Raw genomic sequence first — 14,404 nt, forward strand, 5'->3', positions numbered from 1 at the left:
GAAAACTACCAACAAAATAAACATTGGGCCATAAACCCTTCAAGAGGAATAAAGGTACCACTTTACCACTCGATTTTAAAAGATTTGTCGAGTAATTTATTTTCATAAATAAAATACTTATTATGAAAAGAGATTTTGTTGTAGGTAGTTTATTGTATATGGCTACTGTAATAGTGGGGAGTCGCAGGTAACATGTTACGAAGTAATGTAATATGGCTTCAAAGCAATCTGGAGACATTATTATTCGTTTACGTAATACAGGAATTTGCAATGTTTGCGGGATAAAAGGTTACGGTTTACGCTCATTAGTTTCACTAACTACTTCATCACATTACTTACAGTTAGTACACACGGTACATTTGTTCTGCAGACGTTAATCAACTTTAACTCGTGCGTTATCACCTTACTGTTAAACAATTCCCAAAGAAAGATCAATATTAAAGAATAAATTAATATTTTATTTAAAAACTTTTGCTCTAATATTTCGGGATCAGTATTTTGGGAACTGATTTATTGAACTGTTCTAAATTATTGTCAAGAGTTTATGGTTTATCTTTAGTAATGCAGTGATTGGAATTTTGTCTTGGATATCGTAGTTGGGAAGAGAAAAAAGAACACACACACACAACGTCACGCCTTTTATCCCCGAAGGGGTAGGCAGAGGTGCACATTACGGCACGTAATGCCGCTATACAATGTACACCCACTTTTCACCATTTTGTGTTAAAGTCCCATGTAATAGGGGGTGACCCTATTGCCATATCCTGGACACAATTCCAGACTCCGTGCTACCACTGAGAAATTTTTCGAAAATCCGAAAAAAGCCCAGTAATACTTTGCCCGACCCGGGAATCGAACCCGAGACCCCTTGTTCGGCAGTCGCACTTGCGACCACTCGACCAACGAGGCAGAGAAAAAAGAACTAGTAACTAAAACCTCTGTATCCTTACACTGAGGATCAGTAACCAAAAAATACTTGTATGTATTATCGTCTGTATGTTTAGACGGCTAGGGACTAAAAATGTCAACTACTCCCACTGATACATTCGCTCAGTTCTTTAGAGATCTGCAAAATTATTGCCAAGATATTTCTACCAAATCATGCATTTTCCTTTAATTTTCCAAGTTCACAGGTACCTACGCAATGTACGTGTTGTGTCTAAAATACAATTAAAACGCCCACGAAATAATTTTACTTATTAAAATGTCCAGACATCTTGAGATCCTTGGATATTTATTACTTAGTACCTATAGTGAAATTAATATTTAATGCTAAAGTCATTAAAAAATACTACATAACGAATTAAGCACTGATTTTTTTTGTCATTTTCTACTGTGTAACTTGTTCTTTGAATGTGAATTTTACCTACAATTAGGAACCACATTAGGCCGAAGTTTTATGCTTTTCCGATTTTCAAAATCTCTGTAATCATACTGAGTTCGAAACAATTAATATCTTTCGAAGGCTATCTAGTGTTAGGTATACTTTCTTTTACGAACAGAGAATATTTATACACTTTACCTACAAATATATTACATAACAAACCATGCATAAATACAGTAAATGAATCGATGAAAGTCAATACAGACAACTAAGGAAAACAATGAACAAATTGAATGAATGTGAAACGAAAAGCCAGCGCGTGACTTGAGGAAACTAGCGTAGAAATTATTCCATTAATCTTCGTTTATGATACCACTTTCATTTTCATTAATACAAGTAGAGTATTTAAAACAATAGAGGAAACCGTACAATCTACAAGGAAAACATAGCACTCGTCTTAAGTTTATCTTGCTTACGTACGTACTCAAAATCTCTAGAGATATACGTATATGTATAGTTTAAACGGAGCTATTTTATTAAGTTTTTCTAAGAAATAATCGAATTAACTCTAAAATTTATTAAATCGTTTTGATTAGATAATATTGTATTGTATTAAGCTGTGGATTTCTGCCAAATATTATATATAACTCCATCCGTTCGATCTGAATAAGGAAACTTTAGGACTAATTGCAAATTAGTTCTAATCTTGAGATTATTAGTGGTGATTATGTGTTTTTGAATGTGATTAATCTCGTTGCAGAAAGATTCTTGTAACATTAATTTTTAGTGTTATTTCCTTAATACTTTATACATACTGTTTTTATTCTGAAAATTATCGTAGTAATTATAGAAACGCGTCAAACATAGGATCTTGGTGTAGAATCTCTTATCGTTTATATTTTGGTTGTGTAATACTTGCTTATTATTTAATAGTAAATATATCTTCACAGTAAAGCAGTACGCTGATACCTTGTTATAATCAGTCAGTGCAACCTGGTAAACGTGTCAAGTGGAATACACGTGGGTAGATCCCCGTACATGACGACATAACGGCGCTGAACTTTATGGTTTGCAACTGATTTAGGTTTTTTTTTTAATATTGTACTACAGATATGTTCAAGTAGTAACTAGGAAGTTTATAAACTTTCGTAGAATTCTAAACGGGAGATAAATTGTAATATTTTACGTCCAAATTTTCGTAAATTGATAAACTTACTGAACTCACTCGTAAAATAATAAGTAAGCAGTAACCAAACGCTACGCGCGATCTGTGCCTCTAGCCAAATGTCTCTTTAGCGTTGGTCGACAGAGAGAGTAGAAAACTCAATGTATGAGGATGACACTGACAAGTGTCAAAATTTACGTCAATCCCATACAATTTAGTTTTCTACTCTACAAGCAGACAAGCGCTAAATGGCATTTGGCTAGAGGCTCTGATTTGTTGACTGGCACGTGTCACTTCTCCCGCTATTAGTGTGTTTTATAAGGGTACTAGCTTTTGCCCGCGACTTCGTCCGCGTCCGCGAATTACTTGTGAAAATGTTACTGTTAGCATTTTTAAAGATAATAATATGTATTCCATAGAGACCACGACCGCCGATTCATCATTTTATAATCATGATGAAACGTAGCCAATCATATATCCTATATCTATATCCTATTTAGCCTATCAATAAAAAAAAACATTGTTTCGTTGTTATATTCCATAAAAAACATTCGTGTAAGCGTAACCTCAAGACAAACAGGAATACTTTCGCATTAATAATATTAGTATGGTAGTAGGAATATTTGCGATTAAAATAAATAGGTAGGTACGAATCAAACGCGAGTGGAGCCATAGGCAACAGTATTAACAAAAATGACGAATTTTTAAGCAAACATTAATCTCCTCTATCAACCATTTTATGCCTTCCATTATTAACAGTGTATTTTTTTTCTACCCTATGTTCTTTCGTTTATCATAAAGTGTCTAAATACAAAGTTTCACAGTTACAGCTTTAAAAATAACGAATTTCTGTAACGAATTTTTGATGAACATTCATCCCCGATTTTTACCCATTCTCCACTACTTATTGCACCAAAAAGTAGCCTATGTTCTTTCGTTTATCATAAGATGTCTAAATACAAAGTTTCACTGTTTCACTGGTTTAGGCGTGAAAGCGTAACAGACAGACAGACAGTTACTTTAACATTTATAATATTAAGTAAGGATTCCTGTATTTTAGCTAGTAACTGTTAAATAGCTTATTGAAACTGATAATAGAAAACTCAACTCACTACATCCGTACCAGAGAGGAACCAGGCATTGTTGCTTCCAATTTATCAAGTCTGATTATACCAAAGTCAATGGACACAACAATTACCACTATGAACATTGACCAATCTTACGAATAGTTATCCGTTAGTTTATAAATTTACCGTATAACGTCGGAAATTGATAAGTTTACGAAAATGTGGACGTAAAATATTACAATTTATCTCCCGTTTAGAATCCTACGAAAGTTTATAAACTTCCTAGTAAATTTATAAACTTACGGTTCTTGTTATTTTCCGGTGACATATACATACATTTGTAATAGACTTGTGACAGCCAATTGAGTTAAGCAGGTAATATATTTTTGTTAATTTGTTTTTGTAGTGTAATTGAAAGAATGCATATATTTATTATTATTTTACTTACCTGTGTTTTAGGTTACAATCTCATCATATAATTCGGTAAACGAGTAGACGGATCACTTTATAGTCAGCAATCGCCACCACCACAGAGGCTTTACAAGTGCCAAGCTGGCATTTTGGGGGTTAGGAATTTAAGGGTTGTTGAGGAAATCGAGGATTGGTAAGATAAGGAAAGGGGCTTACACCAAATTGTCGACTTTGGGGATTAACCTTATTATCTGTATTATTAATTATTTATTTTTAGACTCCGACACTGCCCGCTGCTGTAACTTCTGTAATCCAGTATCTACTGATTCTTCAGCGGATCCTGGATTTAAAAAGTCGAAACAATAAATTAATCCCCAAGGACATTAACAGACCTATACTATATTATAATTAAATCAATTAACTTACGAACCATTTTATGACATTACTATCATTTATGACTCTTACAAGCAAGTGATGATTTAAATAAACATTTTCCTTCGCGGGGTTATGTTCTGTCCCAAGGCTGACTGAAAAGTGATTGATAATATTTCGCTCCCACATTTCCAGATTGATATTGATATTAGTATTAAGGTCTTTGGTAATAGGGTTATTTTAAAAAACGGGAGTATTACTCTACTTGTAATTGAAACAAAATGACACGTCAATTAGTCAGTTTATTATATAAAGCGTTTATGTAATAGTGCGATAAAGATACAGACATAAATTTACACTGGTGAAGAAAATTGATGCAAGTTAATGTCACACGAAATGTTAAATCACTAATCATTTTGTTAGGACTCAATCTAGAGACATGTTCTAAAGACAGTGAAGTGCAATTATTACAAACTTATCATCTATTAAAATGTGCAAAATACCAACCAATTAAGAACAATATTGGTTATTACTTAATAAGGTACCGCACCGTAAAATCTGGTTTGACCCTAGGAGGTAATTTTGACCCAAACTTTTAGACCAATGAAAAACTAATATACTCCGCTTTCTTCTAGATTCCTGTAGTATCAAAATTACCCCCGTAGGTCAAAATAACCCGAACTTACCCGATACTTATATCAAGGTAACACGTTAATTTTATCGACCATATCTCATTGATTACATCGATGATATGTATAACATGTTATTCGACAAAAAGTTATTTTGATGTATGTGTACAAACTTGTAATAACAGTGTCTTTACTTTCTAGTCTTAAAGTTAGGTAAAATAATATTTAGAGAAATTATTCACTATCTTCTTTACACATTCACAAATATAGTTAAGAAGGGCTCAACTTTTTGATTACGTACTATAGTTTATAATGGCAACGTTTGTATGATAAATCCATTAAGAATGTGCATCTATAGCGAGCCCAGACTCGTAAGAACTTATTTGTTAGGTACTAATGTCCCAAGTTTAATGTATAAAGTCAAAAGTACTTAACTGACTATTACATAAGATAATCGATTACTTAACAACTCGTATAAAGGATTCAGACAGAGAAATGAAAATACAAACGTGTTTTAATCTAAACTTCATAACCAAGTCCCTCATTCTTAATTACGAGTCAAACAAAACTCGATCTAAAGTTTACATAACAATAACATTCACAATAAACTGGCAGTAAGTACGCAAACAATATCAAAAGGGTGGAGAAGACTTCAATACCGTTGATTTACGAAATCATTTAGGTTATATTTTGTTGTGTTGTTTATGTTTTGCACAGGTTTCTGATTGACCAAGTTGGGGATGGTATTGTCCATCCAATTCTTTCTGGTGTTGAAGTCGTTTACGTATATTTTGTTGTTCTGTGGTTTGCGAGTCATGGTCGTATACCGGTCGTAAGCAACTCGGACAGTGAAGAACAATATTAGATCGAAGCCGGATATTAAAGTGAAGCCGAGCATAAGACTCAGGAGACCGCCAAACGCAGCTGCAAAAAGACATTAATGATAAGATAAACTATACTGTAATAGTTCTTTGTAGTTAATGTGTCCCTGTATACGTCCTGTTGAGATTATTATTAGTTGAAAATCTTTATTTATTCTTTATAGTATATTTATACAACTTTCATTGTAAAATTTCACAATCACATAATAAGTAGGTAAGTACCTATATCACCATACATACATAGCACGTGCAGCTAAAAAAAATCAGTGATAATGTAACATTATCTAACTCAACACGAATTCTATTCTAGCTTTAGTTAATTTAGAATGGAATAATGTCAAAGTCAAAGTCAAAATTATTTATTTCAAACTAGCTTTTGCCCGCGACTTCGTTCGCGTGGAATAGTGACTTCCGGCAAATTTTTGGTTTTAACCACATAGTTCCCGATCTCGCGGAATCTCTTCAAAAATGAGATGTAGAAGATATTCCAGGGAACTCTTCAAAAATCAACATAATGAGCTTAGGGCATTGAAAAAATAGTTTAAAAACGGACCTAAACTAAAGAAATATTATAATCTTTCGAACTTAAGATGAAAACTAACTTAAAACTAAAGAAAGCTACGAATTACGAATTTATAACAATTAAAAAATAAATTATATTACAACCTATCCTCTATGCTATAATAACCAAGCTTAAACTAAATAATTTAAAAGAAACGACTTAAATCTAATCTATCTAATTAATTAATAAATTAGACTTACAATTTTATTAAAAAAACTAACTACAGTATCTACTAATAATCGATATCAAACTAAACCTACGTTAAATAATTTAACCAGAAAACCAGGCAAACCCAACAAATAAACTTATTAATTGACAAATACAACGAAACCAATTTATTTAGAACTAGCTTTTGCCCGCGACTTCGTTCGCGTGGAATAGTGACTTCCGGCAAATTTTTGGTTTTAACCACATAGTTCCCGATCTCGCGGAATCTCTTCAAAAATGAGATGTAGAAGATATTCCAGGGAACTCTTCAAAAATCAACATAATGAGCTTAGGGCATTGAAAAAATAGTTTAAAAACGGACCTAAACTAAAGAAATATTATAATCTTTTCGAACTTAAGATGAAAACTAACTTAAAACTAAAGAAAGCTACGAATTACGAATTTATAACAATTAAAAAATAAATTATATTACAACCTATCCTCTATGCTATAATAACCAAGCTTAAACTAAATAATTTAAAAGAAACGACTTAAATCTAATCTATCTAATTAATTAATAAATTAGACTTACAATTTTATTAAAAAAACTAACTACAGTATCTACTAATAATCGATATCAAACTAAACCTACGTTAAATAATTTAACCAGAAAACCAGGAAAACCCAACAAATAAACTTATTAATTGACAAATACAACGAAACCAATTTATTTAGAACTAGCTTTTGCCCGCGACTTCGTTCGCGTGGAATAGTGACTTCCGGCAAATTTTTGGTTTTAACCACATAGTTCCCGATCTCGCGGGATCTCTTCAAAAATGAGATGTGGAAGATATTCCAGAAAATTCTTCAAAAATCAACATAATGAGCTCTGCGTTTGAATTTAATAGATGTATACTCACTTAGGGCATTGAAAAAATAGTTTAAAAACGGACTTAAACTAACTTAAAACTAAAGAAAGCTACGAATTACGAATTTATAACAATTAAAAAATAAATTATATTACAACCTATCCTCTATGCTATAATAACCAAGCTTAAACTAAATAATTTAAAAGAAACGACTTAAATCTAATCTATCTAATTAATTAATAAATTAGACTTACAATTTTATTAAAAAAACTAACTACAGTATCTACTAATAATCGATATCAAACTAAACCTACGTTAAATAATTTAACCAGAAAACCAGGAAAACCCAACAAATAAACTTATTAATTGACAAATACAACGAAACCAATTTATTTAGAACTAGCTTTTGCCCGCGACTTCGTTCGCGTGGAATAGTGACTTCCGGCAAATTTTTGGTTTTAACCACATAGTTCCCGATCTCGCGGAATCTCTTCAAAAATGAGATGTAGAAGATATTCCAGGGAACTCTTCAAAAATCAACATAATGAGCTTAGGGCATTGAAAAAATAGTTTAAAAACGGACCTAAACTAAAGAAATATTATAATCTTTTCGAACTTAAGATGAAAACTAACTTAAAACTAAAGAAAGCTACGAATTACGAATTTATAACAATTAAAAAATAAATTATATTACAACCTATCCTCTATGCTATAATAACCAAGCTTAAACTAAATAATTTAAAAGAAACGACTTAAATCTAATCTATCTAATTAATTAATAAATTAGACTTACAATTTTATTAAAAAAACTAACTACAGTATCTACTAATAATCGATATCAAACTAAACCTACGTTAAATAATTTAACCAGAAAACCAGGAAAACCCAACAAATAAACTTATTAATTGACAAATACAACGAAACCAATTTATTTAGAACTAGCTTTTGCCCGCGACTTCGTTCGCGTGGAATAGTGACTTCCGGCAAATTTTTGGTTTTAACCACATAGTTCCCGATCTCGCGGGATCTCTTCAAAAATGAGATGTGGAAGATATTCCAGAAAATTCTTCAAAAATCAACATAATGAGCTCTGCGTTTGAATTTAATAGATGTATACTCACTTAGGGCATTGAAAAAATTGTTTAAAAACGGACACTTAAACTAACTTAAAACTAAAGAAAGCTACGAATTACGAATTTACAACAATTAAAAAAGAAACTATATTACAACCTATCCTTTATGCTATAATAACCAAGCTTAAACTAAATAATTTAAAAGAAACGACTTAAATCTAATCTAATTAAAAAAAAAATTAGACTTACAATTTTATTAAAAAAACTAACTACAGTAACTACTAATAATCGATATCAAACTAAACCTACGTTAAATAGTTTAACCAAAAAACCAGGAAAACCCAACAAATAAACTTATTAATTGACAAATACAACGAAACCAATTTAGAATATACGAAACAGCAGGACCACTACAGACAAATAATCATACGACTAATAATACACTTTTTCTACGATAGTACCGAAGCGCTCGGCCGATACCCAACCAAATGAATGTAACGAAACCATAGCGCGATCTATTTCGATCCCAACGCCATCTATCGAGGATAAAGACAACTTGGATTATTTATTTATACTCCGTTCGGGCATTTTCTTTGTACTAAAAGTTTAATTATATTGATATTATTTTTTTCATACCTTTTTACTATTTATTTACTTTTTTCGATGAATTAAAACAATAACATGAACCGAAGTCGTGTAACGATCGACATAGAATTATCTATACTCCGTTAGAGCATTTTCTTTGTACTAAATGTTTTATTATATTGATATTATTTTTTTCATACCTTTTTACTATTTATTTACTTTTTTTCGATTAATTAAAACAATAACATGAACCGAAGTCGTGTAACGATCGACATAGAATTATTTATAAATAATTTATTTCTTATTTTTATTTTTTGATTTTTGAAATAAAAATATATCTATGTCCTTTCTAAGGTTCTAAACTATATCTGTACCAAATTTCAACCAAATCCGTCAAATAGTTGCGGAGATTAATGGTATAAGCATAGAATGTTCGACGTGATTCTTTAATTTGACATAACTTTTTTATTTATGAACCGATTGACATGAAACAAACACTAAATGTAAATTTAAGCATCCCACAATATATTCGTGAAAACCGCATCCAACTCGGATCAGCCGTTTCTGAGATTAGCGCGCACAGACGAACAGACAAACAGACAAACAGACAAACAGACAAACAGACAAACAGACAAACAGACAAAAAAAAAGTTAATTACATTTTTGGGTTCGACATCGACATAACAATAACCCCTGCTATTTTTTTTATTTTTATTTTCAATGTACAGACAGCACTTTTCTACGATTTTATTATATGTATAGATAGACCAGGAAGGCACTTTTGAACTGTATATTACTGACATCCCAAGAGTACAAATCATCAGCAGACCAGCGACCATATGCATTAACATTGCGATGGAAGCTGAAGGAGCATGGTACGAAATAGAGTTGCAGTTTCTGCCTATCTAATGCAAAAAAATGCCTCAAAAGCGACAAACGATTAGTAAGTACTAAGCTTTACGTCCTACACAAAGTTATCAAGCAATTAATCGACAATTCTTAGATTTTTTCAAAGATTCCACTCGGTGGGCGTTCAGGAAATAGGTATTAGGTGGTATTAGTCAATGTTATTAATATAATCTATCGCCAATGTTTACGCATTAAATAGAGATAGCTACTTGAATTGACGCATTGGCATTGGTTTGAAAGTTGCAAGCACGATTAATCGGTAGATCTGGCATCGATTTAGTCAATTGGAAATAGGATGTATGTATGTATGGTTTTATTTTAAGCTATACATACATAATACCATACTCATAACGAATATAAACGTTATTAAATAACATGTTAAGTAGCACAAAATAAGACTTAACTACTCATAACTAAAATAACAACAACTAAAAAACAAAAGACGTTAAGGTTCACGTGCTGGGCAACCGGCTGCCGTATAACGTGTAGCGGGTCCGATTCCCGCACAGAGCAACTCTTTCTGTGATCAACAAAATGTTGTTTCGGGTCTGGGTGTCATGTGTACATGATACACCCACGACACATGAGAAAAAACAAGGGAGGGGAACAACATTTCAAAAAATATTAAAATGTTTTTACCATCCCTTAGAGTTTCGTAATGAAAGTCGTTTAAAGTACATAATAATAAGACTGGAGTGACCGATGAATGATGTATAATTAGTAAAATAAATCCGTCATCTCTTTGAATACTCACCTAAAATATTTTGCCAATTCAAATAAACATCACGTCTGTATCTGGTGGATACCAAGTCGTTGAAGAATACATTCAATAGTGATCGGTTCTTTAGTTCAATGTTATCGCTGTAACGAAACAACAAAATCTTGTTTTACGACCTCACAATATAAAAGATACGATGAAAAATAGCATTGCCTTATAAAAGTCTAGACGAGATTCTTCAAAAAATAACCGACGAGACGAGATGGAACGCGAACGTTTTCAATTTTGAAAACGTTTGTCTTTTAATACTACTTACTTAGTTATTATTATTTTGATTTAAGTCCTACAATTGCAGTGCTATAGGTGCAATAACTAGTATCGTCGCGCCTGTTATCTTCGAAGCAGTAGGCAGAAGTGTACATTACAGCACTTTACACCACTTGTGTCATAAGTCCCATGTAATAGAGGGTGAGCCTATTGCCGTATACTAGACACAATTCCAGACTCCGTGCTACTACTGAGTTTTTTTCGAAAACCCGAAAAAAGCCCAGTAATAGGTACTTTGCCCGACCCGGGAGTCGAACCAGAGACCTCATGTCCGGCAGTCGCCAACAAAGCAGTTTTGCAATAACCATCAGTCCTAAAATTAGCTCATGATGTACCCACGCAAAAATGTTAATGAAAGAAATGTTGTAGAAACCCCTTTTTTTTGAGGGGGAAAATCATCCAATGACTTCTCCCGCCTTGGGCAAGGCGAGAGGGAGTGTCAGACTCTTACTGACTAAAAACCACCCCGTTCCTTCTCCTGCTTTTCGAGCCGGAGCCCCGGTAAACCCGCTAGGTAGTCCGCAGCTCCGGATCAGGCATCAGCCCTACTGGGCCCCATCGTCTCGCGACGGCTGGGGCGTGAGGAGGTTGGTTCTCTCACGCGCCCCGCCTCCTCCTTAGCTAGCATGACTGCTTCGCAGAAGGAGGAGACGGCATCCCAGTCCCTCTCGCTAGGGCGCGGGCGGTCGCCGTCGCCGACCACATCCCTGAGGACTTGGCGGTGCTCAGCCCACGCAGGGCACATGTAGAAACTCCTAAATAATTAATAGGTATCGTTACTTACTAATGTAGAAAAGATTGTAAATATACATAACCTTGACGATTATGTTTTCAGAGCTGATTAAACTCATGATGGCCTTAATGAGATCACTGCTTTGAGCAAAAATTAAGGACAACAACAATGCACATGCACATACTTTATTTATAAAAATTACCATTACCAAGTTTTTTATTGTCTATCTTATTGACAAGTTGACAACATTTTTGTTGTCTACTCATAATTCATAATAAGCACTATTGGTGATAATCTACATTGTAAACTGCAGAGCTGAAGCAAAGTTGAAAAAAGTTGAAGCGGTTTTCTTAAACTTCGTTCACCTTTATGAATTATAGTTTTTATTACTTTTAGACATATCTAATACGAGTACAGTGTGTCATGTCCATACGTAACTCTACAGTATAGTCTATTTTTAAATCATAGGATTTTCCAAAGTACACTAGAGTGCCTAGTAGATTGCTTCTTTAGAAATTGTATAATACGAGTATGCATGAGTATTTGAGTATTTCTAGCTGAGTATTTCCTTATGTGAAATTGAAGGAAAATCCATTCATAACTTCATGCTTATATAAATATAGTAACTCTGATCGTATGATGTCCTTACAATCAGAGATAATGATTGACAGACAATTTCTATGAAAGCACGAAACTATGTCGAGGCCTGTTCCTCGACATACTTTCGTGTCTTCTCAAAAGGTACAATACCGAATTCTCAGTTAAAACGCGCAAATCGAGTGTCTGGGACCTTTTGTCGATAAATTCTCGTCTGGATAATACATTAATACCATTAACTCACAAGAATAGGAGTCCATTCACGTACGCACTTTTCGCTAAGTTACCCAAAGCGACCTCTAACGGATAATCATAGTGTTCACACTCCGGGTAGCATGTGATTTCACTCTCTACTTCCCTTGTCAAGTTGCTGTCTTCTGCTTCGTCTGTAAGAGTATTAATCTGTATCATACAAGATATTCTCTTCGATTTGCTATTGTCAATTCTGACACATGCGGGATGAGCTCAATCTCAATCGGTAGAAAAATATGTCATTGTGAGGATAATCTCGATCATTGACGCTCGAGAATTAGCTGATGTACTAAGGAGTTACTTATGCTACTTTACTCTAGAAAAAATAATTATTTTATTTTAAAAAAGAATGCCCTAACTTTTAGCAGAAGTGTTTTTTGAAATCGCAGGTAACAGCTAGTTACAAATAAGTAATACTACTTACTAAAAATTTCGTCAACACAATCCATGTCGTTAAAATTGCAGAAACGGTATGATTCTGAAAAGAAATTAAGTAGGTAGTTACAGCAATAACTTATACACTTTTAAATACTTCTAAAAGTGTTCACTAGTATTATGTATTATACAATTTACATATTATATGTGCTACAATTTAGGTAATTACATGCCCACACACACTATTACGCACCCCTTATGGTCTTAACACACATTGTTAACCACAATGTAATTGAAAATTCGTGTAGTTCGTCCCTAAAGAAGTGAAACGTCCTCACGTACCAACAGCTCTAGAAACTAATGTTAAGTGTAAATTGTAGTCATAATTTGCACTCAACATTACTTTCTCTACATTGGAACATTTAAATTATACAGTTATATTATACTATTTAGGTGATAGTAAACCTACTACATTATGAAACTGGCCTGGCTTATAATAATCTTGTACACAAATTACAATATACATAAGCCCTGCGAAGTACCTAATATTTTACATCATTTTTATAATATTACTTTGATGAAATAATACTAAATGTAAACTGTATTACCTTCTTTAGGAAATGATAGCGGTATACAGTTGCAATGTTTCTTCAACATTGATACCTTCTTATACGCCATGCAGTTATGGAACGAGTACTGATGGAAATTTCCAATTTTTATCTGAAAAAAAAAACTTATTAGTATCAGTATGAATATTTTTCATACATACATACAAACAAGGTGTGGAAGAATATATTCAAAATCATCCGTTTGGATGAAACCTTCGCACATTCCCTTCTACAGTTCCTGTAGACAGGATACTAGAAAAACACTAAAACAATGTAATCATGTTCCTTCGGAGACTGGAACAACTTTCTTGGAGTCCACGGAGAAATTGTTGGAGAAAGACTTCTTGACTTACGGTTAGATAGTTACATGCCAGTTTAGGTGGTATGTATTTCATATATTATTATGGTAGAAAGACCAAAAGTCAGAATATAATCGTTTGAAAAATATGATTTAGGTAAGCATTGCCATCAGTCTTCTGGGAAGTCGCCTACTTTATCTCCTAATGGATGGAACTATTGTATTTTTATCTTTCTCTGTTTTAGTTTAGTTTAAGTTGTACTTTTCTTAATTTCTTATTATTAAAGTTCTTGCATATTATGTAAGTTACGTCTTATTTTAATGCCATATGGAAGTCTAAAACCATTTTATTCTTCTCGACATACAGTGCAACGACCCTTACATACCAAGTTTCTCGTATCGTACGAAAATGAAATAAACCTTACGATATTATGTTTTCACTGAAACATTAAGTAGAAAACTAGGTACTATTTAATTTATTACCCTGTCTAATAAAATATTT

At 33.0% G+C, this 14,404-nt stretch overlaps 2 protein-coding genes and 1 long non-coding RNA gene across 4 annotated transcripts in view; 1 reads left to right on the forward strand and 2 right to left on the reverse strand.

Annotated features, from left to right (window-relative positions):
* LOC118262794 (RUS family member 1) overlaps positions 1-14,404 on the forward strand; it is a 137,781-nt gene that overhangs the window by 80,599 nt on the left and 42,778 nt on the right. The window lies entirely within an intron of this gene.
* LOC118269286 (sodium channel protein Nach) overlaps positions 4,624-14,404 on the reverse strand; it is a 36,109-nt gene continuing 26,328 nt past the window's right edge. For both annotated transcript variants that reach the window (XM_035584317.2, XM_035584327.2), the window contains 5 exons: positions 13,605-13,716; positions 13,046-13,099; positions 12,614-12,755; positions 10,749-10,855; positions 4,624-5,892 (listed from right to left, as the gene is read on the reverse strand). In XM_035584317.2, coding sequence (XP_035440210.1) covers positions 5,621-5,892; positions 10,749-10,855; positions 12,614-12,755; positions 13,046-13,099; positions 13,605-13,716 — 687 coding nt within the window. In that variant the 3' untranslated portion in view covers positions 4,624-5,620. The remainder of the gene's footprint in view (positions 5,893-10,748; positions 10,856-12,613; positions 12,756-13,045; positions 13,100-13,604; positions 13,717-14,404) is intronic.
* LOC126912424 (uncharacterized) lies at positions 6,752-9,850 on the reverse strand. Its single transcript, XR_007707133.1, has 3 exons — positions 9,286-9,850; positions 8,806-9,136; positions 6,752-8,276 (listed from the first exon to the last, which is right to left on the reverse strand). It is a non-coding gene; the product is annotated as an uncharacterized LOC126912424 (long non-coding RNA).

This window comes from Spodoptera frugiperda, chromosome 25 (assembly GCF_023101765.2).
Source record: "Spodoptera frugiperda isolate SF20-4 chromosome 25, AGI-APGP_CSIRO_Sfru_2.0, whole genome shotgun sequence".
In the NCBI taxonomy this organism is placed as follows: Eukaryota; Metazoa; Arthropoda; class Insecta; order Lepidoptera; family Noctuidae; genus Spodoptera; species Spodoptera frugiperda.